Consider the following 25,723-nt stretch of genomic DNA (forward strand, 5'->3'; position numbering starts at 1 on the left):
CCTAGAGCCCTGAGCACAGATCTTTGCACTTGATAGGTGCTCAATAAATTTTTGTTGAATGAGTGATGCTTAACCAAACAACGATCTCATTGCTCTGATATTCATGTGACAGCACCGTGTACCTCCTATCGCAACAACTGATACACAACACCCTGCAATAACCTCTCAACTCATTCCATACACACTGTCACCATCAGCCTTACAAGTCGGTCGCCCTGGTCCAGCTACCAAACTCACTCAGAACAATATTCATGTACTTTCGTAAAACTTCAAGATTGAGTGTTTTTTAAAAACAGGCTGGTAATTCCATCTTACAAAGAACTGCTTAAGTAAGTGCACAAATATTCTCTCCTTTCTACTTAAAAGATATTATCATCAAGCACGCTCACTCTCTGCTTGGTAACGACTGAAAAGGCCAGTGTTCATGAAAGAGTGCTTGACCTACTAAGAACATGTGAAGACAGTCAATCCTTTTACTGTGGCTGCAGCTGCTCACTGCTCAGTCAGTGGCAATTTCCCTTACTGTCCTTTGGACCTCACCTGGTGAGCAGCTTTTACCTCTGGATTATGCCACCTGCTCAGGCTGGCCTACTTCTGGGGGTAGGAGGGAAATTCTGAGGGATCCAGGCTGAGAGCTGGGGGGTGAAGGTGGGAGCTGTGCTGTGCCCCAGGGGCTCTCCCCACAGCCCAGTGTACACGAGCACCCTCTTGGGCTTGTTGGGTTAATGTTGTTCCTAACCTGGCTGGGTCAACCAGGCTGTTCCTGTCTTGTGACTTAAGTGCAGTGGCCCTGCCACAGCCCTAGCCCTTGCTGCTGGAGAGATACTCCCTTTCAAGTCTTCTAGGGCCCGGAAGTAATGAACATGAGCCTGTCAAGGAGACAAATGTGACAAGGTGGAGGGACCCCTTAGGTCAACGGCCTTTAGTTTGATACAGAATGGCCATACCAAGGGTATCCTAGCCTCCTTCTAGAACACTTGGCACAGTACCTTAAATAGTGGTATGTAAAAATGATCAATGATTGTTTTTTAAGTTATTACTGATCAGTGTGCCACTGGGTGGTATACTTAAATTAAAAATTGTACTATTAGTTCTATACTGCCAGTGAAAACTTTTGGAGGGGGTGAGGGTGAGTGCAAGGGAAAGGCCAAGGGTGAGGCCAAGGGTGACGGCTTTTCCAGATACCCAGCCTTCAGAAGTAAACATTCCCCCAGTTTGGCTTAGGAGGCTCACATAAAATGTATGCTTCAAGCAGTCAAACATTTGTTAATTCTAGAGGGTGGTACACACAATCTTCACCCCACACTATGAAAGCCAGTACCAAGTTAGGTAAGTTGATGCGCTTTGAATAGTCGCATTACCTGGATACTGTGCATCTAAGTATGAGATCTAAAAATGATGGGAAAAAACTGTCATCAAAAGAATGTTGAGTTTACAAAGGACATGTGCATTTATTATATTTACATAAAAATGATATCTGTACAATGACAAAGATGCAAAGACTACTCTAGAATCTTGTCAATACTGGGTTGTTTACAGTAATGGTAAAGGAGTTATTTGTGTATTCTGCTGTTTTTACTGTTTCATTGTAAAGTAGGTTAAATTACTACTTCCAAAAAGAACAGGCAGCGTTCTCAAAAAACAAACAAAAAAAAAAAACACACACACAAACTAAGCTCGCACTATAAAACTAAACCAGTCTCCTGAGTTCATTCGGAGAAAACATCAAGTAGAGTGTCTGCTGTCTTTTACCATTTCAGAAAGAAAAAGAAAAAAAACAAACGCCAATATTGTGTAATAAAATTTTTAGGAATGGATTCCGAAGGGTAAGAGGCACAGGAAAACACCAAAATCTGTGAGACAGTTTTATACACCATGTCAATCAGCCTGGGAACAGGTGACCGACTGCCTTTCAAGTCAATGCTGAGTCCTGCTATTTCTGTTATGTTCACTCACAAAGAGTGTGTTTCAACTGTTATTTATAATCAACATCAGGAACTTTAAGGACCCCAAATAAGGCATCACTAAACATCTCAGGAAAAGGGAAGTCTGGCCAGCAGAGTTGTTCCATTGCATAAATACACATTCCACCACATAAAATCGCATCTTTGTACTGTATTTTTTTTTCCCTCTCAAATGCTGTATCAGCACAGGAATCACTATCATACTAGTCACATGGAGCGAGACTAAAAGGAAACAATTTTCATAGTACAAAAACCTAGGATTGTAAATATTATACCACTGATCGTATTGAGATAAACAAAATAAAACATTCAATAAAGCTATCAGAAATGCTGCTGAGAACTCCCTCCTCAAGTCTCTAGAAAAGAATTTACCAGGCTTAATGGTAGTTATCAGTGCACGTGTCTGCCTGCCCATTCTCTCTAACGAGGAGACCTAGAGGACAATAACCACACAGTTTGTCCTTGAATCCCTTAGGGCGCAGCGCGCTGCCTCACTACAGTAAGAGTTCAATAAATAAGCACCCTCCATGATGGAAGAGCATATGGAGACAGCAAAGAAAAGTAGGTTTAATTCCAATTTTCCTTACACGAGGGATAGCTCTGAGGGAGCCCAACTTTTTTTTTTTGTCGGGGGGACAACATACTGATGAATTTTAGACTGTTAAGTAGGCATGTTGTAATTTCTAGTGTAACTGTATATAAATTAAGAAAGAGGATATTTAAAATTCAAACTAGTAGATGAGGAAAATTAAAATAAGAAAAAAAAATCAGGAATCCAAAAAGAAGGCAAGAAAAAAAAAAAAACTGAAACGGGTAGAAAAAAATAATATGAAGTAGGTGGACATAATAACAAATATCTCAGTAATTACAACAAATGTAAATGAACAACAAAGCGCATGTTAAGTGATCAACACTGCCAAACTAGTAAAAACTTTAGCAAGAAGCTATTTACAAGAGATGTAAACCAGAGTAGAGAAGAGCTGACAGAAATAAACCAGACAAATTCTAAGCAAAAGAAACTGTATTCATATCAGTGAAAATGGACTTGATCCTTAGTAATGTTTTTAGCCTTAAAGAGAGCCCTTGCATAATGATAAAAGGTTAAAATCACAGTGAGTTATAACAACTCTAAATGTCTACCTCTAACACAACAGTCTCAAAATACATAAAGCAAAAACGACCAGAATTACAAAGGAAAATCCACAATCAGAGCGGGAGATTTTAACATGCCTCTCTCAATCATTGATAGGAAATGGATTCAACTCCTTCCTTGCCCCAATAAACACCAGAAGGTTATAGACTGAGAAACCTCATTAGCTTGACCCAAAAGACACATACAGAACACTAGAGAGAACAAGAGCAGAACATTTTTTTTTTTTTGCCAGCATCTACAGACACACACACACACACACACACACACAAATGACCAAATATTGGGCTATCAAGAAGTCTCAACAGATTTCAAAGAAGTAAAATTCAACAGACCATGCTCTGACAACACCATAATAAGCTACAAAGATAACTTTAAAATATATGTATTACAAGAGAATACTGAAATTTCATAAGCTAAACTTCCACTATAAGAAGTCAGAAGAAGAACAGCAAAATGAACTCAAAGTATAAGGAAATAATAAAGAACAGAAATGAATAAAACAGTACTTAATAGAGATAAAAAATTGGTTTTCTGAAAAGCTGATAAACCTTTGAAGAGAATGACCCAGGGAAAAAAAAAAAGAGAAAACAAACAATATTAGGAATGAAAAAAGGCATTTAACTACAGATGCTACAGACATTAAAGAGAATAGTATGTACACTATATGCCAACAAATTTGATAATATAGATGAAATGAACAACCTCCTTGGAAAATAAAGCAAAATAGACTCAAGGAGCAAAAAACTTGAACAGTATTCTATAAATTAAATTCATAGTTAAAAATCTTCCCACAAAGATAACTTCAGGCTCAGATGGCTTCAAAAGTGAGTTCTACAAATTGATAAAAAAAAGATCAGACTTACTAGTCTGACAGAGACTGGAGGAACCCCTGAGGCTATGGGCCTTAGACACCCTTCTAACTTGGAACTGAAGCCACTCCTGGAGATAATCTTTCACTCAAATAAGAGACAGGCCTATAAAAAAAATAACAACACCCATGAGGAAAGTGTTTCTTAGAACAATCATTTATATGGGACCAAAAGGGTAACATCTGCCCAAAAACAAAGATAAGAAGGCAGGAAAACCAGATGAATGGAAAAGGGGAACTCAGGGTGACACATAGCAGGGATTGCAACCAATGTCACGGAACAATTTGTATATAAATTATTGATTGGGAAGCTAATTTGCTCTGTAAACCTTTACCTAAAGCACAATAAAATGTTTAAAAAAAAAGTGAGTTCTGCACTCAAGAAGAAATAATGCCAATCTTTCACAGTCTGTCCCAGATAGGGAAGAGGGGCCACAACTTTTTTTTAATCTTTTGAGGGTTTTGTTTTTTTTTAATTGTACTTTAGATGAAGGTTTACAGAACAAACTAGTTTCTCATTAAAGAGTTAGTACACATATTGTTTTATGACACTGGTTGACAACCCCACAACATGTCAAACCTCTCCCTTCTCGACCTTGGTTTCCCTATTATCAGCTTTCCTGTCCCCTTCTGCCTTCTAGTCCTTGCCCCTGGGCTGTTGTGCCCCTTTAGTCTTCTTTTGTTTTATGGGCCTGTCTAATCTTTAGCTGAAGGGTGAACCTTGGGAGTGACTTCATTACTGAGCTAAAAAAGGGTGTCCGGGGCCCATACTCTCAGGGTTTCTCCACTCTCTGTCAGGCCAGTAAGTCTGGTCTTTTTTTGTGAGTCAGAATTTTGTTCTACATTCTTCTTCAGCTCTGTCAGGGACCCTCTATTGTGATCCCTGTCAGAGCAGTCAGTGGTGGTAGCTGGGCACCATCTAGTTGTGCTGGACTCAGTCTGGTAGAGGCCATGGTAGACAGGGACCACAAACTTTTTATGAGGCCAGCATTAACACTGATTACAAACAAGGGCATCAAATTTCTCTGGACCTCTAAGCTAACTGGAACAAGGCTTAGCGAGCAGAATCATGAGGCTATTTAGCTTTTACTTACACAAACTTTGTTCCACCCACAGTTTGCCTCATAATGGCCCAAACAGCCTTAGCTGTTTCTTTTGCTGACAGGGAACAGTTAAGCCATGATGCTCACAAAGTGCACCTCTATCTCCATGCAAACTGTACTGTTGCAGAAAGGCAGCCGTCAACAAAGGATTTATATAACCATGCACAAAGTGGAATATGTTTAGATTTATCAGTGCCAAAATAGTTTGTCTTACAAAGTCCCCATCGAATAAAGGAAAATCGTGTTTTGTCAAACTGGTTATTACTATTAAAATGATACCCTATTGCAAAATCAGCACAAAAATGGCGGGGGGGGGGGGATCTAGGTAGATGGTAGACTCTTTTAGTAAGAATTTCGCTATATGAACTATATAGTTTCTCTATATGATCTACTTGGATTAATCAATGAGCTGGGGAGAAGTTAAAAAGCTAACCAACCACAGTCTGGAGAACTGACTGATAGTAAATAATGGATGTTAAGATAATCAGTCAGGACTCTGCTCAAATGTCACCTTACCAGAGATGCTTCCCAAGCTCCCTATCCAAAAAGGGTGCTAACCCATCACTTCACAACTCACGCCTCCACAGTACCTGCCCGACAGACTATGAAATTTGCTTACTGTTTGTTTCTCCTCACAAGCATGCAAACTTCATGAGGATAAACACAGAGCTTTATTCACTGCTACATTCCTAGCACCTACAACACCATCTGGCACATAGCAGGGATTAGACAAACATTAAAATTTATTGAGTCAATCACTCTCTACCTTATCAAATGGGCTCCCTGTGTGAGCTGGCCATTGCTCTTTTACCTCTGCCACAAGAATAACATGTCTCAAACGGAGGCTGCTCTTTTCCGCTTGATCCTAGAGTGAGTGAAGCTGACGTGTCGTCTGGAACTGAGCTGCAGCTGACCCATGGCCAACGTGTAAGATGAGTGAGAACTAAGCCTCTAATACTATTAGCCACTGAGATTTGGGGTGTTACTATGACATAATCCAATCAAAGCTATCTCATACATCAAGCTTATCAATTTTTCTTTGAAAGTCACCTCTACCAATGACAATAAGGCGACCTGGTGATGCAAATGGTTAAGCACTGGGCTACTAACTGAAAGGTTGGTAGTTTGAACCCACCCAGTCGCTCTGTGGCAGAAAGATCTGGCGATCTGCTTCCATAAAGATTACAGCCAAGAAAACCCTATGGAGCAGTTCCACTCTGTCACATGGGGTCAGTACAAGTTGGAATTGACTCAACAGCACCTAACAACAACAGCTGTAGTTGAGACTGCAAACTCTCAGAAGGGACACACCTAACCAAGCTCTGGCTGGGCCATATACTTTGGTCCACAACGTTTTCTTCATCTCTCTGAGCCTTATTTTAATCATATGTAAAATGTGGACAAATACTACTAATTCAGGCATCTGTTATGACCAAATGTGATAATACAAGAAAATGGTTCAGTACAGGGACCAGAGTATAATAAGGCACTACATAATTGTCAGCTAATACGTTATGAATTAATGCATCACACAGTTCTTCAAATGGGAGGCAGAAGTGAAAGTAGTCCCTTATCCAGCATTTTTATCTGCCAAAAACCCTTGAGTCCTGCCTATCACCGCTGAGAGATCTGGCCTGGGGCACAACAGAAGACCCCAGTTAGAATGGGAGAAAAATGCAGAACAAAACTCAAATTCTTAAAAAGGCCAGACTAACTGGACTGCCTGAAACCAGAGGACTCCCTGAGACTATCGCCCTGAGATGCTCTCTAAACCTGGTACCAAAACTATCCTGAGATCACCTTTTAGTAGAAAAGCAGAGTGACACACAAAATAAAAGATATTACCCATTAGATCAGTGCTCTACAAAAAAAAAATGTGTATGAGTCCAAAAGGTCAACATTTAATCCAAAGCAAAGATGAGAAGATAAGGGGGCAGGGAAACTAGAGACAGGGAAATGGAACAACCAGAACATAAAAGAGAATGTTGACACAATGTGAAAAATGTAACTAATGTCATTGATCAATTCGTGTGGAAAATGTCAAATGGGAACCTAACTGTTGTATAAACTTTCACCAAAAACACAATAAATATTATTAAAAAACACTTGAGTATTACCTTTCAAAGGCTTGAACTTGTATTTCTACTAAAAACTTACCAAGTCACAGAACTCAAACACCAGAAGATAGGGAATTGCTTCTACACACTGTCCAATACACTGAAGAATATTTGGATGCTGAAGAACACTGGAAAAACAAAAGTCATGGTATTGTTCATTAGGAAGCATGCTAGTATACTGTTTCAACAGTAACCCAAATTTTAATATTCCTAATTATTTAAATATGACAAACTGAAAAGGTCACATTAAGAATATACTCAACAGATGCATACTATTCAAATATTCAGTAACTATTAAATTTTACTGACTCAATCAATCTCTGCCTTATCAAATGAGTTTCACTGAGATTAAAATTGTTGTCGTCGAGTTGTAGTATTCCCTTATTATCCTTTTGTTGTCTGTAGGATTGGCAGTGATATCCCTGTTTCCTTCCTGATATTAATAATCTGGTCTTCTTTTATTCTTTGTCAATCTAGCTTGAGATCTGTCAATTTTATTGATCTTCTCCAAGAACTAGGCTTTTGTTTCATTGATTTTACCCGTCAGTTTTGTTTTCAATTTTATCGATTTCTGCTCTCTAGTATCTGCTTCCTTCTGCTTGCTTTGGGTTTATTTTGCCCTTTTTTTCCCTAATTTCTTAAATTGCAAACTTAGATTATTGATTTGAGACTTTTCCTCTTTTCTCATGTAAGCTATAAATTTAGTGTTACAAATTTCCCTGTCCTCACTGCTTTAACTGCATTTCACAAATTTTATTATGCTGTATTTTTGCTTGCATTCAGGTGAATATACTTGATTTAATTTCCCTTGAGACTTCCTCTTTGAGCCATAGAAATGTGTTGTTTAGTTTCTAAATATTTGGAGATTTTTCTGTTACCTGTCTGCTATTAATTTTTAGTTTGACTGCATTATGGTCAAAGAAAAACATTCTGTATAGTTTCAATTCTTTAAATTTATTGAGCTTTCTTTTACGGCACAGGATGTGCTTTGTCTTGACAGATGTTACATGGAGCCCTGGTGGCATAGTGGTTAAGAGCTCAGTTGCTAACCAAAAAGGTCGGCAGTTTGAATCCCCCAGTTGCTTCTTGGAAACCCTATGGGGCAGTTCTACTCTGTCCTATAGGGTCACTATGAGTCAGGATCGACTCGATGACAACAGGTTTGGTTTGGTTTTGGTATATGTTACATGGATGCTTGACAAGAATGTGTATTCTCCTGTTGTTGGGTGGAGTGCTCTATAAATGTCGATTAGATCCCTTTGGTTGATGGTATTGTTGAATTCTATATCCTTGACGATTTTGTGTCAATTGTTGAGAAATGAGTGTTAAAGTCCCCAACTATAACTGTGAGCTTGTTTCTCTTTTCAGTTCTATCCATTTTAGTCTCACATATTTTAAAGCTCTGTGGTTTCCTGAATACAGCAGTAGGCCTTTTTAGTGGATTGACCCTTTCATTATTATGTAATGTCCCTCTCTGTTTCTGGTAATTTTCTTTACTCTGAAGTCTACCCGATCTGATTTTAATACAGCTACTCCTGCTTCTTTGGATTAATGTTCCCATGGAACATCTTTTTCCACACTTTTACTTTCAGTATACCTATACTGCTACATTTGAAGTGAGTTTCTTGTAGTCAACATATAGTTGGCTCCATTATTTTAATCCACTCTGCTAATCTCTGTCTTAACTGGTGTATTTAACCATTTGCATTTAATAAATTATTGATATGCTAAGGGCTTAAGTCTGTCATTCTATTTTTTTGTTTTCTGGTTGTTCCCTCTATTCTTTATCTCTGTTTTCATTTTCCTGCCTTCCTGTGGGTTACCTGAACATTTTTAGAATTTCATTTTGGTTTATCTACAATGTTCCTGGGCAGAACTCTTTGTACAAAATTTTTAATGGTTCCTCCAGGTATTGTTACATATACATAACTTATCACAGTCTACTGCTGTCAACATTTTACCCTTTCAAGTGAAATGCAGAAATCTTACCTCCCTTTAATTTACCTTCCCTCACTTGTAACATAATTGCCTTAAATATTTCCTCTGCATCCTTTGAGAACCACATTAGACAATATTATGATGTTCATGTCAACCATCAAACATAATTTAGAAAACTCAAGAGGAGAAGCAAAGTCTATTATATTTACCCATATTTTTGTTCTTTCCATTGCTTTCTTCCTCCCTAATTTTCCAAGATCCCTTCTTTTATGATCTCCTGTCTGTTTAGAGAACTTCCTTTAGCCATTCTTTTAAGGTAGGCCTGTTGGTAACAAGTTCTCTTAGTTTTCCTTCATCTGAGAATGTCTCCATTGCCACTTCACTCCTGAAAGATATTTTCAGTGTATATAGGATCCTGGATTCACAGTTTTTTATTTTCAGCCCTTGAAAAACGTGCCATTTCCTTCTGGCCTCCATGGTTTCTGATGAGAATTCTGCTGCCATTCAAATTGTTTTTCCCCTATAGATAAGGTGTTGTTTGTTTCTCACAGCTTTCGAGACTTTTTGTCTTTAGTTTTCAAAAGTTTGACTATGATGTGTCTTGGCATGGATTTCTTTGGGTTTATCCTGTTTGGGATTCGCTCACTTTCTTGAATCTGTAAGTTTATGTCTCTTCTAAATTTGGAAAAATGTTCAGCAATTATTTCTTTAAATGCTTTTTCAGTCCCACCCTTTACTCTCATTCTGGGACTCTGATCGCATGAATGTTACATCTTTTGTTAGAGTCCCCCATGTCCTTGAGGCTCTACACATATACATATATATTTGGTCTATCTTCTCTCTGTTGTTCAAATTGGGTAATTTCTATTGTTTTATCATCTAGTTCACATATTTTTTCTCCGTCCTTTCCATTCTGCCATTAAGCACATCCACTGATTTTACTTTGGTTATTATATTTTTCACTTGCAAAATTTTTAAGTCTTCTATTTCTTTACTGAGACTTCCCATTTCTTTGCTGAGACTCCTCTTTTCATTTGTTTCAAGTATGCTTGTAATTGCTCATTGAAGCATTTTTATGACGGCTGCTTTAAAATCCTTGTCAGATAATTCTAACATCTGTCAGCTGGATGTTGGCATCTGTTTGTTCTTTCTCATTCAAGTTGAGTTCTTCTGGCTCTTGGAATGACGAGTGATTTTTTATTGAAACCTGGACATTTGGGGTATTATGTTAATGAGACTCTGGTTCTTACTTAAATCGCATATTTTGCAGGTGGACATCTCAAAAGTTGTTTTAAACACTTGAATTTCAACAGACCACAGACCATGTTTACAGAACACATGTTAAAGTTTACTTACTAGTAAGGTTCTCCATTTTTCAAAAAAGTATCTTGTTCCTTTGGGCTTGCACTTGCTTTTAACTCCTTCACTATGACTCTTGCTACACTAGTGCCTGTGTAAATCTCTCCAAGGAGCACCTAAAACCAAAGAAGTTGTTCAAGTCACTTCCATCAAAATTGTAAAGAAGTATTTCTCTATTATCAGGAAATGAAACACAGGACAACAAATTAAATAGCAAACAGACAGCCCTCTGGTATTTTACATACTTCCTCACAAAAAGCTTGGAAAACTCAAATATTTTTCTTCAGAAAAGGTATCATTTCAAACTATTCATCAGATATTTACAACATTCATATAGTTTTAAATATTTCTTTTCCATTTATTTAAAAATGTATTATGCTTTCATGGAAATTAACAAACACTACATACGACCAACTTACAAACTCAGTTCAGCCATAACTTAAATGTTTCTTAAAAACACTTCAACTGAGTTTTACAAGTTAGCCTCCTTCTCATGAGAAAGTACACTGACAAACAGCCAGTACACTGTATCATTGCACTGTAACTCTGTAGAATCATGGCATTCCAAAGATACCAGGCCTTTATCTTGAACCAAAACTTCAGTCAAAACACACAGAAAAGTATTCTACTGAAATTAACCAAGCCCAAACTGAGAATGAGCTGCCTCATACAAGAAACTCAAAGAGAAATATTAAATATAACACAGAACAGTGCAAAGCCATTCCAAAATACAATATTTAGGATGAAAATGATAAGGTAAATGTTTTTATTTAAAGGCTGATTAAAGCTTTAAAAAAAACTTCCTTTCTAAATAATTTTTTAATATTTTCACAAAATAATTAGATTAACATTAATACCCTGGAAACAGAAAGTAAGAACTTGAACACAACTCAATTAGGAATATAATGGCAATAAAATGAACAGAAAGCATAAAGAAATTCTGATAATTAACTAAGTCATACTATTTGTTTCAAATCATAAACTTGTGCATGTATAACAAGCAAAACAATCATAAGATACCAGTTTCAAAAAGGGGGAAGAATAATGGTAGGCTATTCAATAATCTGGCTTGTTTCTCTTTCTCCACTACCACTGTTATTATTCTTGGTGTTCAATATCCACATGGACAACTTATTCAATGCCTTGACCTCTTAGTTCTTTAACCTCACTTCCAATCATTTTTTCTGCAACCCCATCTTAACAATGACGTCCAGGGGCCTAGATCCAACTTATCATTGTTGTTGTGTGCCGTCAAGTCAATTCCAACTCATAGAGACCCTATGGGACAGAGTAGAACTTCCCCATAGGGTTTCCAAGGCTGTAATCTTTATGGGTGCAGATCGCCAGGTCTTTTCTCCTGCAAAGCTACTGGGTGGGTTCAAACCACCAACCTTCCAGTTAGCAGCCAAGAGCTTAACCACTGTGCCGCCAGGGCTCCTTAACTTACCATTACCAAATAATTATATTATGCCCAACATTTTGATTTTAACCTCTTCTTCTCTAACAGCCCCTTCATTTCCAGCTCATTTACTTCAACATTTCAATCTGGCAAGTGTCCAACTTGGCCCTCTAAGTCCATTGGTGATACCACTTTTCTACTAGAGTCCTCACTCCCCTCCCTAGCTGGCACAGACTCCATACTCCTTCTCTGTCATCACTTCCTTGTGCCTCTCTCCAGGAATTAGCTTAGCCTAACCTGAGTGCTGGTGAAATCCAACTACCTACCTATAATACACCACCAAACAGAGACAAACACACAACCACAATGAGTGGTCTCATTTTAAATGTGAGGGTCCTCCGCATTGCCTACCAATCCTCCTCCATTTCCCTAGTTGATGTTATTTCCCAGAGATCTCTTTCACACCTTCTCCCCTGTCCAAAACTTCCAACACAGCCTTCTCCTCCTTACTTTGAAGTGAGGACTTTGCCTCTTATTCACTGAAAAAGTGATCACGAGTGAACTTTCTCATCTTAATACCACCAAATCCACATGAACCTATATCCATACACGCTACTTTCACTTTCCTTTGGAGAGAGAAACTGTCTCTGCTCCTAAGGTCAAGGCCCACGACTGTGCCATGGATCCCTATCCTCTTGTTCACTCAAGGGATTTGCTCCTACAACTACCCTGGCTCTGCTCCTGCATTTCTAATTTCTCTTCCTCTACATAAAACATGTTGAAATAGCTTCCCATCTTATTAAAAAATCAAAGCAAATCAAAAAACCTTCCCTTGGCTCTACAAATGTTCACAGTACATCCCATTTCTCTGCTCCCTTTCAGAGCAAAACACCTCAAAAGAATTGTCTAAATTTGCTGTCTCCACTTTCTCTCTTCTCTCCTGAACCTGTTCCACGTAAGGGTATGTCATCACCATTTCGCCCAAACAGCTTCTTTCACGTAACCAAGGACTGACTTCACAGTGCTGAACCCAAATTCTCCTAGTCTTCATCTTATTCAATTTATATGTGGCATTTAATATAATCATAATCTTCTTGGAGTGCCTTCTTTGCCTGATGTTCAGAACACTCCTCTCTCCTGGGTCTCCTCCTCCTCACTGGTTGATCCTTCTCAGTTTCCTTCACTGGTCCTTTATTGCCCTGGCCTCTCAACGCTGCAGTGCCTCAGGGCTCAGTCCTTGGGACTCCCTTTCTTCTTTACTTTCAAATTCTAGGTGAGTTCATCCATTTCTGTAGCTTTAAATACCATACATAGGTTAAGTTTTCCCAAATTTACATCTCCAGCCTGGAACCCTTCTTCTGAACTCTAGATTTACATACTCAGCTGTCTACTTGCTAGCCCCACTTAGATGTCGAATAACCACCTCAAATCTAACATATCCAAAAGTGAACTCCTGATTTCCTCCCCTAAGCCTGCTCTCCCTATAGACTTTCCCATTTAAGTTGATGGCAACCCCATCCTTCCAGCTCATCAGGCCAAAGATAGAGTCACCCTTTGCTCCTCTATTCCTCCGGACTTCGTATCTAATCTATCCTAAATCCTATATGCTCTTATTTGAAAATCTATCTTGGGTCCCACCACTTCTCACCAGGTCCACAGCTATCATCCAGGTTCATGCCCCATCATCTCTCCCTGGATGATCGCAGTAGCCTCTGTACTGTGTTGAACAGTGTCCCCCCCAAATTCATGTCCACTTGGAACCTATGCATGTGACATTATTTGGAAATGAGGTCTTTACAGATATAATCAAGTTAAGATGAGATCACATGGGATTAGGGTGGGCCCTAAATACGACTGGTGCACTTACGAAAGAGAGAGAGACTTGGAGATACACAGAGAGTAGACAGCCATGTGAAGAAGAAGGCAGAGACTGAAGTGATGTGTCTACAAGCCAAGGAACGCCAAGGATTGCTGATAACCACCAGGAACCAGAAGAGAGGTATGGAACAGATTCTCCCTCAGAGATTCCAGAGGAAACCAACACCTTAAATATGGACTTCTGTTGTTGGGTGCCACTGAGTTGATTCCGACTCACAGTAACCCCAAATGACAAAGGAGAACTGTCCCACAGGGTTTCGTAGGCTATAATCTTTACTGGAGAGATTGTCAAGTCTTTCTCCTATAGAGTCACTGGGTGAGTTCGATATACCAACCTTTTGGTTAGCAGCCGAGTGCTTTAACTGCTGTGGCACCAGGGCTCCTTTCTAGCTTCCAGAATTGTGAGAGAATAAATTTGTTTGTGGTAATTTGTTCCAGCAGCCCTAGGAGACGAATACACTTTCTAACCAATTTCCCTGCTTTCACCTTGATCCTCTACAACATGTTCTCTATGTAGCTGCCAGAGTGATCCTTTTAAAAGGTAAATGGGATTACCTTACACATCTCTTCCCCCCGCAGTGTTTCCCACCTCACTGAGTGAAAGTCTGAGCCTTCAGATGTTCACACAGTCTCATATCATTTGGCTCCTCTATACTGCTGTGGGCCCAGCTCCTACTGCAGATGGTTTGCTGTCTGAAGACCCCACCAGAAATGTAAGGTTTGTGAGGGCTGGCTTCTATTATGTTCACTGCTACATTCCCAGAGCCGCCACACAGGCCAGAACTTTACCCATCTTCTTCCACATCATGCCCCTAGCACCGAGAACAATGTCTGCTACAAAACAGGTTTTGCTAAATGGCTTAAAAGATTAGGTAACTAATGAAGCTTGGAAGCGATCGAAGATGCAGAATTGACAGACGACTCTGAACAGGAAGACAAGAAGCATAAGATGGTCGACTACAGAGCAAACACATCTTCCTCTCTTAACCACTCTGCTAATGATGCAATCGCCACTCAGTTAGGAACCTTTTACAGAGAATGACTGCTACATTGTGGAGATGTTTGTTGTAAGATTATTCCTTCAGAAAATTCTGTGATAAAAGATCAGCAAAGCACTGTTACTACAGCACTTGACTGGCTATAAGAAATAACTGTTCACAGGGAACAGTTCTTCCCAAAGGTTTTCATTATCTGAAGTTCTAAAGTGGGTTAAGTGTCATAAAGGGAGGTGGAGGGATCTATGGAGGAGCAGAGAAGGAGAAAAAGAAAAAGAAAAAACAAATAATTTAACTTGTTGTTGGTAGGTGCCTCTGAGTCACTTTTCGATTCATAGTAACCCTGTGTGACGGAGCAGAACTGTCCCACAGGGTTTTCTAGGTTGTAATCTTTTTGGGAACAGACTGCCAGGTCTTTCTCCCATGGAGCCGCTGGGTAGGTTCAAACTGCGGACCTTTCGGTTACCAGCCAAGCGCTTAACCACTTTGTTGCGCCACCAGGCCCCCTTAACTTCAGGAGGATAAGAATCTTCTAAAATTCCAAGTCTCTTTTCCCTTCTAACTGTTCGTATGCCAACAATTAGAAAAGTCTCTGATACATTAAAAAAAGATCTTTATGGAAAGATCTTCAGGGATGCTGAAGCTCACGTTCCCACCAATTTCAGGCAGCAAAAGGGAAACTCCACGAGGACTACAGCGTCCAGTGAGAATATGTAATGTCACACGATGCAATTCTTCATCAGCTTTAAATTCTAAACAGTTTAACTAAGAGAAAAAGAGTACAAGAGAAAAACGTTTTACCTTTCCGAACCAGCCACTTCCAATCTCCTGTATGTAGTTCAGGCTGTGGCGTGCAACTTGAGACTTCAAACCTTCTGTAGAAAAAAGAACATTAAAAAATGTAAACTCTACCAAATCGAAACATGAAATACATAACCTACAAAATACAAACACTAACATAAGTTTAATGCTTGTACTAAATACAAACACTAATATAAGTTTAATGCTTGTACTAATACAGGTAGAAACAAATACATCAAAATCTCCTTCAAATGTCAAACAGCTTCAAGTTTTAAAAATGACAGTGTTTTTGAATGAGTATCCTACTCCCATTCTGTAACACCTTGCAATGTTTCTCTCGGCTCCAACTACTCTACGGTAACCACTCATCACTAATGGCCTTTACCCAGTGTTTATTTTTCTGACCCCTCTTCAACAGCTAACCTAGACAAAGGATTAACCCTTCTGAAACTACCTTAACTTTTTAAAAAACAGCTTTATTGCTGTTGTTGGCTGCCTTCTAGTCTACCCCCAACTCATGGTGACCTCAAGCACAATGGGAACTGACCATTGTGATGCATAGGGTGTTCACTGGCTGATTTTTCAGGAAGTAGATTGCTGGGGCTTTCTTCCTGGTCTTAGTCTGGAAGCTCTGCTGAAACCTGTTCAGCATCATAGCAACATGCAAACCTCCAATGATAGATGGATAGGTGGTGGGGCTGTGCTTGAGGTGCACTAGCCAGGAATTGAACCTGGGTCTCCTGTATGGAAGGTAAACATTCTACCACTGAACCAACACTGTCCACAGAAGAGCTAACTAGCTTTGAGTACTCATCTCCCCCTCCAAATTCCCAAGGCTAGTGTTAACAATCAAGGAAGAATCTCTCCCAAAACTGCTTCTCCCAGAGGGGCTATGGAAAGAGATACCAGTTAAAGGATAGGAAGACTTAATATTGTAAAGATGCCAGTTCTCTGCTCCAACAAAAATCCCAGCGGTTTTTTTTATGGATAAGCTGATTCTAAAATTTATCTAATAAAGTAAAGGGAACAAAAATATGAGAAAAAGACCTAGAATAGCCAAGACATTTCTGAAAAAATGACAAGGAAGGGAGTTTTGTCCTATAAGAGACTACTGCTGTTAGTTGTCGTTGTTAGCTGCTGTGGAGCAAATTCACTTATCAGAAGCTCTTGTTACCATCGAATCAATTCCAACTCATTGCAGCCCCATGTTTTATAGAGTAGAACTGCTCCATAGGGTTTTCTTGGCTGTAATCTTTATGAAAGTAGATTGTCAGGCCTTTCTTCTGTGGTGCCACTGGGTAGGTTCAAACCACCAACCTTTACATTAGTAATCAAATGTAAATCATTTGTGCCACCCAGGGACCTTAGAAGCTATTATAATTAAGACAGTGTGGTGGTAGTGGGACAAGGAATAGACAAATCAACTAATGAAACAGAACCGAGAGCTTAGAACTGACCTACATACATATGGAATTAAAAAGCAGAGGGAAAAGGAAGAATTAATCAATAAACGAAGCTGGAAAAAAGACATCTACAATGAAAACTTAAACTGGACTTCCTCCTAACACCATACTCAAAAACCAACTCAGGAAGGGTTATGGATTTAAATGTCAAAGCAAAACTTTAAAACTTATGGAAAACAACAACAAAAAAAAACACTTGGTAAGAATCATTTTGATCATGAAATAGAGAAGGATTTCTTGACACAAACAGTTCTAAAAGCTCTTTAAAAAAACTCTAAAAGAGAATGTTAAGCTTGATTATATTAAAATTAGGAACTCCTCATCAAAAAATCCCTTTTTGTGTTTTGATTTTTTCTGTGTACCATTTTGATTCCCTTTTCATTTACTTTTCTGTATATTTTTTAGTTATTTTCTTAGTGGTTATCATAGGGATCATAGTTAGCATCCTGAATGTATAACAACCTACTCTGAATTGATACCAGCCTAGCTTCAATAGAAATAGTAATGTACAATCTGACACCATTTGATACTCCAGCTGGCAGGAGTATAAGCTGGTACAACTCCTGAGGAGTAGACTGGCACTATCCACCAAAACTATAAAGGAACCACTTTTGAAAATTTATTCTACAAATATACCAGTACGTGTGCAAAACAACCTACATACAAGCTTTATTTTATTTTTTAATATTTTACTGTGTTTTCAGTGAAGGTTTACACAGCAATTTAGGTTCCCATTCAACAATTTCTACACAAGTTATTCAGTGACACTGGTTACACTCTTCACAATGCATGAACATTCTCATTACTTCCATTCTGGTTGCTCCGTTTCCATTAATCTAGTTTCCCTGCCCCCTTATATTCTCATCTTTGTTTTAAAGTAACTGCTGACCGTTTGATCCCATATAGATGATTTTTTAAAGCAGCAGAGTACTCATGGGTGACAGTCTTTATTCTGTGAGACAATCTGTTATTTAGCTAAAAGGTGCAGACTTTATTTTTAATAGCATAAGATTAGAAACAACCCAAAATGCATTGATGGGACACTGGTTAAATAAATGGTGCTAAGTACATACAATTTAAATATTATGAACCAGAACTGTTCAACTTTAAATAGTATGAACTGTAAACCAGAATATATAAGCTATCTTTATTGATATGAAAAGATCTCTATGGTATACTGTTGAATGAAAAAAATAAGATGCAGAATAGTGTATTTGCCATGCAACTTCTGAGTTAAAAAAAAGTGGTGAAGGGGGGTATGCGCATCAAGAAACTCTGGAACGACGTAGAAGAAACCAAGAAGACTGGCTACCTAGGGAAGGTGGGGGGGTGGGAACTGAGGTCAGATCTGAGGATTAGAGGAAGACTGTCACTGTATATACCTTTTTATGTTTTGGTTTTGAACCATGTGAATATATTATCTATTCAAAAAAAAAAATACAGTTTAAAAAGGGGGGAAAAATACTGGTAGAGTTCCTTCTAGACTTGCTTATGAATATGTGGCCCAACTATTTCACTTAATATATCACAAGTATTTTCATAGTCAAATATAAATTACCTTCATCCTTTTATGTCGTTGTTGTTGTGTGTGCTGTTGAGTCAATTTCGACTCATAGTAACCTTACAGAACAGGGTAGAACTGCCACATAGGGTCTCCAAGGAGGGGCTGGTGGATTCGAACTACAGACTTCTGGTTAGCAGCCTGATCTCTTAACCACTTCGCCACTAGGGCTCCATCCTTTTATAGGACTACGTAATACTCCATCATATGGATTTACGATAATTTCACAAGTTACATATCGATAGACATTTAATGTTTCCATTTTACACTACCAAAATAGAGCCCACCAACTGTCCAAGGTTCAGCTTAGATGAATCAAGGAGACCAGATTTATTCTTACTCATACCCAGGGCCCAGAAAGGAACAGACCCAACTCCTGCAGGAACGTAATGGGCCTGCCCAGTAGAATGCAGCTTGGCCAGAGAGTAGGAAGAGAAACAAACAAGCAAAGGAGGAGATGGGTAGTCCAATATTTTATAATTAGCAGCAAGCTCCCATTTTCATTTCTCGAAATAATTCATGAAACTATGCCATCAGGAAGGCCAAGTCTTACCTACAGAAGGCTGGAATTGGGATGGAGCTGGTAGTGAAATATTTGGTACTGAAAGTGTAAAAACTTCTGCTGGGGACTGAAGAGAGGGAGTATCTTCTGCTGGTGGTGTGAAATCTATCTCATCATCAAAGTTATCTTCAAATTCCTAAAATAAAACAAGAGTAACGTCACCTCTAATATAAGTCAGTTTGGGAGCAGATACAAACACCATCTGCTAACATTTAAGATAGGAACATTCATTCACTCATTTGGAACGTGCTGCCAGCAATTTTTTTTCCAGCTCAAACTTACCTCAAGTAACAAGCATATGCAATTGTGTTCTCCAATCCCAAAGAGTAGACTAACTTTTTAAACTGACAGTTTGAAGTTAAATGCAAAATTTTCTAAAATGGCCATGTGACTGAACAAAACGGAAATACTCTTCCAGGTTCAAAAGTTCACTTATAAATTACTAGTGTTTAAGCTATCCGTTTTTGTTGTGTTTTTTTTTAACTACTCACTTTCACCAATCTCTCTGTATACTGAAAATGAACACAAAACAAATTCAGTTTTCATTATATATGCATTTGTAGTTGCAACGTGATTTCTATCAAAGGACAGTGAAAACACACTCTTAAGCAATTACTGCTCTAGAAAAGGTTAACAAGGGAAAAATTATTCAGCTAGGTAGAAACTGATTAGGACCTGAGCCATGAACGTCAGTATAAAACTGGAGCACTTAAGCATAATTAACATACTAAAAATTTCTAGTTTTTCTCAAGATGTCAACTTAAAAGTTGAGGATGCAGCAATAAGTCTATAGAAACTTTTGAAATGACTGTTTAGATGAAAGCTCTCTTGATTCTTTACCAGCATTCCAGTGAGCTGCGTGAACCTTGACGTCCATGCTAATTTAATAATGGCAAAATACAGATGATTATCGAGGCCACTCGGTCATTCATTCAGATAACAACTTTCAAGAGAACACTCAGCTCTAAAATGGCATAGTTATCAAATCTAAAGGAAACCAACAAATTCCAGGTGGTAATAATCTTATTCAGTCACATAGCTTTTAGAGCTGGAGAGGATCGTCTATACAGTCTGGTTCCTGGGCCACCTGCATCAGAATCACCTGGGGAAGCTTAATAAAAATACAGATTACCGGGTGCCACCTTAAATCTGCATTACAATAAACTCCCTCATTCAATACTGAGATTCAATAAGGTTAGAACAATCTAAAGCAAGAATGAGGTACCATAAAATGTGAGACAGAGACTGGATTTAAGTACCAACAACACTGATCAGACTATCTTTATCCCAAATGGCCAAGTTTCTGCTGCAAAGTCCCTCAGCAACACTGACAATCAAGGGACACAGATATTTTCTTCCTGCAAGTACACGCCCACAAGTGTGTTTCCACACAAGTGACTGGTGTGATCCTAGTGATCCTAGGGTTTAGGGGTTGACATCCTGATGAAAGAAAGTCCTACCATTTGGGGAAAACTCTTCTAAAGAAAATAACCTGTGGGAATGATTGTTTTCCTACAGCTTTCCTGTCCTCAGCCGCTGAGTGTATAATGCTGGCGAAGAGCAAAAAATGACAGCATGTCTCCTCACTTCCTAAGAGCTGCCGCCAGATGCAAGGTAAATAGAATATAGAATAAAAACAGGCACACGGCTCTAGAAATAAGGTTCATGTGTCCAGCAAAAAGGTTCAGCTAGCACGCAGCTTTCTGTCACACATGTAAAATGCACATGGACCAAACTAACATTTATGGAATGTCTTCCCCCAATCTGAACCAGTGGCCCTCAGGACCCCCCAGGACACCCTCTCTGCATACATGCATAAAAATATATGTTTTAGTATTTTTTTCATGTATTCCTTTTTAATAAGTATTTATTGAGACCCAATATGTGCCAGGCAGGCATGCAGCAAGTTCTAGAGCAGGGTTTCCACTGGCTTCCTGGCAGATCTCACCCATTAGCTGCTGCATGGCCCCTTCCAGGCTCTCCCTCCCCTGAGCCAAGACATTACATCAGCCATCCCTCTTCTCCCCCTTAGGGAACTTGAGGTTTTGAGGAAAACTAAAGATGCTGTTCCTCATCACACACAAAGCACACTGAGGGATCTCTGTGATTCAACAATCTTAATGACCACAAATATACCAGGCCTACAAAAAAATCAAAACCAGCCTGTTCTTCCTTACAGGCCCTCAAAGCAAGTGAGTTCAATCATCATGCTTTATTCCTCCCTTAGCAAAAAATTAAGTTCACCAAAGGCAGATGGTTATTATCAATGACCCTCTAAGCAAGGGCCAACAAACTACAGCCTGTGGGCCGAATCCAACTCGCCTATGTTTGTAAATAACCTAGTGTCCTCCAGTCGATTCCTACTCACAGTGACCCTATAGGATTCAGTAGAATTCCCCATAGGGTTTTCAAGGCTGTAAATCTTTACAGAAGCAGACGGCCACATCTTTCTTCCGCAGAGCAGCTGGTAGATTCGAACTGCCAACCTTTCGGTTTGCAGCCAAGCGCTTTAACCACTGTGCCACCAATGCTCCTTTTTGTAAATAAAGTAAAGCTTTATTGGCACACAGCCACGACCATTTGTTTCCATACTCTTTACAGCTGCTGTTAAGCTATAATGGCAGAGTTGAGTAGTAGTGACAGAGATTTGTGTCTGAGTATGGCCCACAATATTTACTATTTACTATTGCTGAAAATATTTACACCCTGGCCCTTCAGAAAAAGTCTGCCAACCCCTGCTCCTAAGGGACTCTGATGTATCTGCCATTCTATTGATTAACATATTGAAAGACGATTTCAACGTTCCTACCACCTGTGCTCACCTTAAAGTCTATTTCTGGTTCCTTACAGCAGGATACGCAGTTTGCAATTAACACTATTAATAGCATTAAACTGCACACAGATAGGATCACGAAAGATAAGGAAATTTCTGCAGCAGATGCCTCCCCTGAAAAGAGAGACAGAGTATTAAAAACATGTACATTCCAAAATCAACTTTAATTAGTGAACCAGTACATTTCCCCTCACATATAAATGGGTCCGGTAGTTAAATAATTAATGCTTAAATGCTCAAGATAAAGCTGATGATCAATCCAGGATACAGAGTTGGTTGTTTGTAACTTTTTATTGTGAAACCATCTCAGATTTACACAAGAACTGCAGAGATGGTACATAGTACAGAGAGCTCTCATAGACCCTTCTGTCAGTTTCCACTAATAGTCACATATTACACTACCAGGATATACTTATCAAAACTGAGACAATGACATTGGTACAATACTATTTATGAAACCGGTTCGTCTGACATGTTCTCATGATCAGACTGAGATTATAGATATTTGGGGAGACTAACACAGGTTGAACTGTCCTTTCTGCCACATCATATGAGCAGCACATGAAGCCAGTGTGTCTTATTGCTGGTGGTGATAACTTTGCTCACATGGGTTGGGTGCTTCCTGACAGGTTTCACCACGGGAACATTATGGTTTTTCCCTTTTCATACTCTATTCCTTAAAAGCAAGTCACAAAGTCCGACGCACACATGCAGGGAAAGGAACTGAACTATACTTCCGGGAAAGAGGAGCATCAAAGAATTTGTACATGTGTGTTGAAACAACTACAGTAATTAATAAGTGTTTGAGGCAATACTTTGAGGTTATGTAAATACTCGGTTTCTCCACTAAAGCTAGGCCCACTACTGCATCCATCAGTGGATCTTGCCTGCAGCAATTATTACTGTGATGTTCTATTTCCCTCATTCGTTCTACATTTATTAATTGGAATTCTTCTGTAAGGAAGATCTGCCTGTCCATCCCACCCTCCCCCATTTATTTATTAAGGCATTTAAACAGCACGGACTCGTGGATGTTTATTATGTGGGTTATACATAATTGTTGTTGTACGCCATCGAGTCAATTCCCACTCATTATGGAAGCAGCCTTGGCGGCGCAGTGGTTAAGCACTGGGCTGCTAACCAAAAGGTTGGTGGTTCAAACCCACCAGCTGCTCTTTGGGAGAAAGATGTAGAGTCTGCTTCCATAAAGATTACAGCCTTGGAAACCCTATGGGACAGTTCTACTCTGTCCTATAGGGTCACTATGAGTCGGAATCAACCTGATGACAAATGGTTTTTTTTTTCTTCTTTCTAATCTTTATGGGAGCAGATTGCCAGGTCTTTTCTCCCACAGAGCCGCTGGTGGGTTCTGACCACCGACCCTTCAGTTAGCAGCCCAGCGCTTAACCACTATACCACCAGGGCTCCATTACTACCGTTGCTTACTATGTGGCTCAAATTGATCCAGCTTTGGCCATGGAGCTCTTTCAAGTTGACTACTGGGTTCTTCTGACATGCCTCATCCTTTTCTCCAACTTTCTGGTATTACAAGAAGCTCTGGACTCCTCTTGTATTTTCCCTACTCCGACTCTATAATCTGCCATTTTCTCCAAGGAGCCCTGGTCATGATAAGGACTTTTTCTACCAGAGCCGGGTCAGCAAACTACAACTACTACCTATTTTTGTACTCGAGGGTAGGGAGTGGGTAAGAATGACTCTTACATTTTTAAAGGGTTGTTCTAAAAAAAAAAATACGCACACACAAAGAAGAATATGGAACTGATAACAAACGGTGTGTGGGCCACAAAGCTTAAAATATTTCACTATCTATTTACAGAAAAGGTTTGCCAACCCCTGTCTAGAACATATTTTTATAATTTTCAGGAAGTACTTAGCTATCCAGAAAACACCTATTCAACTAGGGCAATTCTGAACCTTCTCTTTGTTAGGACAAACTTGTAGGTCTCAGTTACTGGTATTTTATTAAGAAACAAACTTTTCCTTAAAAATCTTAATCCTGAGAAACTATTTGTTCTGTAAACCTTCATCCAAAGTACAAAAAAAAAAAAGAATTATCTATGTGAGATCAAATTGACAACAGCAACTCAAAAGGTTTGATGGGAAGCCTAGGGGACAGTGAGTTGAAGATAATGGTGATGGAATAATTTGGAAAAGGATACTGAGAACAGCAGCACAACTGGAAGAATGTCATTGATGTCACTGAATTGTACATGTAGAAAATTTTGAAATGGTGTATCTTTGGCTACATATATTTTCACCAAAAAAAAAAAAGGTCCTCCAAGATGGAGAAGGGAGAGTGTTGACATGTCATGGGGTTCTTAACCAATGTCATAAAACAATATGTGTACTGACTGTTTAATGAGAAACTATTTGTTCTGTAAACCTTCATCTAAAGTACAATAAAAAAAATTTAAAAACAAATCTTAATCCATGGCTAATTAGGTACCCACATGCGTCAAAGGGAAGGTGAGGAGAAAGGTTAACCATGCCACCATTACTTCTGAAGGGAAACTACGGTACATGAAGAGAAGAAAAACTAATCTCAAATCATGTGTGGACAAAACACATTCTTGAGTATAAGTGACTTCCATGAAGATCAGAGAAGTCTGAAATGAACTGCACACAGGACTAAATTCTTTTTCGGTCACAAAAGGTTTGAGAAAGAGCAATGCTGAAACAACATTGTTGTAAGTATAATATCCTTAAGTTTATTCTTTACAAAAATAATATAGTTAATCAAGGGTCGTCAAGAATCTGCAAGTTCTTACAGAAGGCCCATGCAGTGGAGTCTGCTCCCGTAGTAAACACTCTACTGGCCTCCCTGCGTACTCCATAGCTCAGACCTCTGAAACCAACAAGACAGACCTCCTGGGGAATCAGTTCAAGTCTGTCTCTTCCCCCTTTCAGTCAGTGCTGAGGATTGCTGAGGCTGCTGTGTGCTAAGAAGCAGACATCTTTAATGGAGGATATACCCACAACCAACATACTACAGGGAGGGTTCTGACTGCAACAAGGCAGACCTCCCTGGAGGTCCCTTTAGAGTGTGACAATACCTCCCCCACCTGGACACTGTCACCTGCAAGCCTGCTGTGAATTGCTACAGAAGGGCCCTGCAGTGGAGTTTGCTCCCACAGTCAGCACTCTACCTGCCTTCCTGTGCACCCCAAAGCTCTGGCCTCTGAAACCAACAGGACAAACCTCCCCGGGGGTCAATCAGGGTTAGTCCACTCCCACTTCCAGTTAGTGCTCAGGACTGCTGACTGAGGCTGCTGTGTGTTAGGAAGCAGGAGTCTTGAGCAGAGGCTGCACTCACAGCCAACAATCTACCAGGGGGACTCCGACAGCAACAAGGCAGGACTCCATGGGATCTGACCAGAGCGTGACACTCCTTCCCCCACCTGCTAATTGTTGGTTGCCAGGTTGTTGCAAACCACTACAGAAGGTGCCCACAACAGAGTCTGCTCCCATAGTCAGCACTCTACCTGCCTCCCTGTGCAGCCCATAGCTCAGGTCTCTGAAACTAACAAGACGGACCTCCCTGGGATCAGTTGGGGTCTGTCTGCTCCTCAGTGCTGAGGACTGCTGAGGCTGCTGTGTGATAGCAAGCAAGCATCTTGAGTGGAGGCTATATCCACAGCCATCATACTACAGGGTAGGCCCTTTTAGCAACAAAGCACACCTCCCTGGGGGTTCGTTAGGAGTGTGACT

General features: G+C 39.5%; 1 protein-coding gene across 1 annotated transcript in view; it reads right to left on the reverse strand.

The window, feature by feature from the left end:
• LMTK2 (lemur tyrosine kinase 2) overlaps positions 1–25,723 on the reverse strand; it is a 109,628-nt gene that overhangs the window by 44,463 nt on the left and 39,442 nt on the right. The window contains exons 2-6 of the mRNA XM_023735340.1: positions 21,984–22,108; positions 19,153–19,297; positions 15,576–15,649; positions 10,500–10,618; positions 7,246–7,333 (exon numbers count right to left, since the gene is read on the reverse strand). Of these exons, the coding sequence (XP_023591108.1) occupies positions 7,246–7,333; positions 10,500–10,618; positions 15,576–15,649; positions 19,153–19,297; positions 21,984–22,108 (551 nt within the window). The remainder of the gene's footprint in view (positions 1–7,245; positions 7,334–10,499; positions 10,619–15,575; positions 15,650–19,152; positions 19,298–21,983; positions 22,109–25,723) is intronic.

This window comes from Trichechus manatus, unplaced genomic scaffold, assembly GCF_000243295.1.
Source record: "Trichechus manatus latirostris isolate Lorelei unplaced genomic scaffold, TriManLat1.0 scaffold00077, whole genome shotgun sequence".
NCBI lineage: Eukaryota > Metazoa > Chordata > Mammalia > Sirenia > Trichechidae > Trichechus > Trichechus manatus.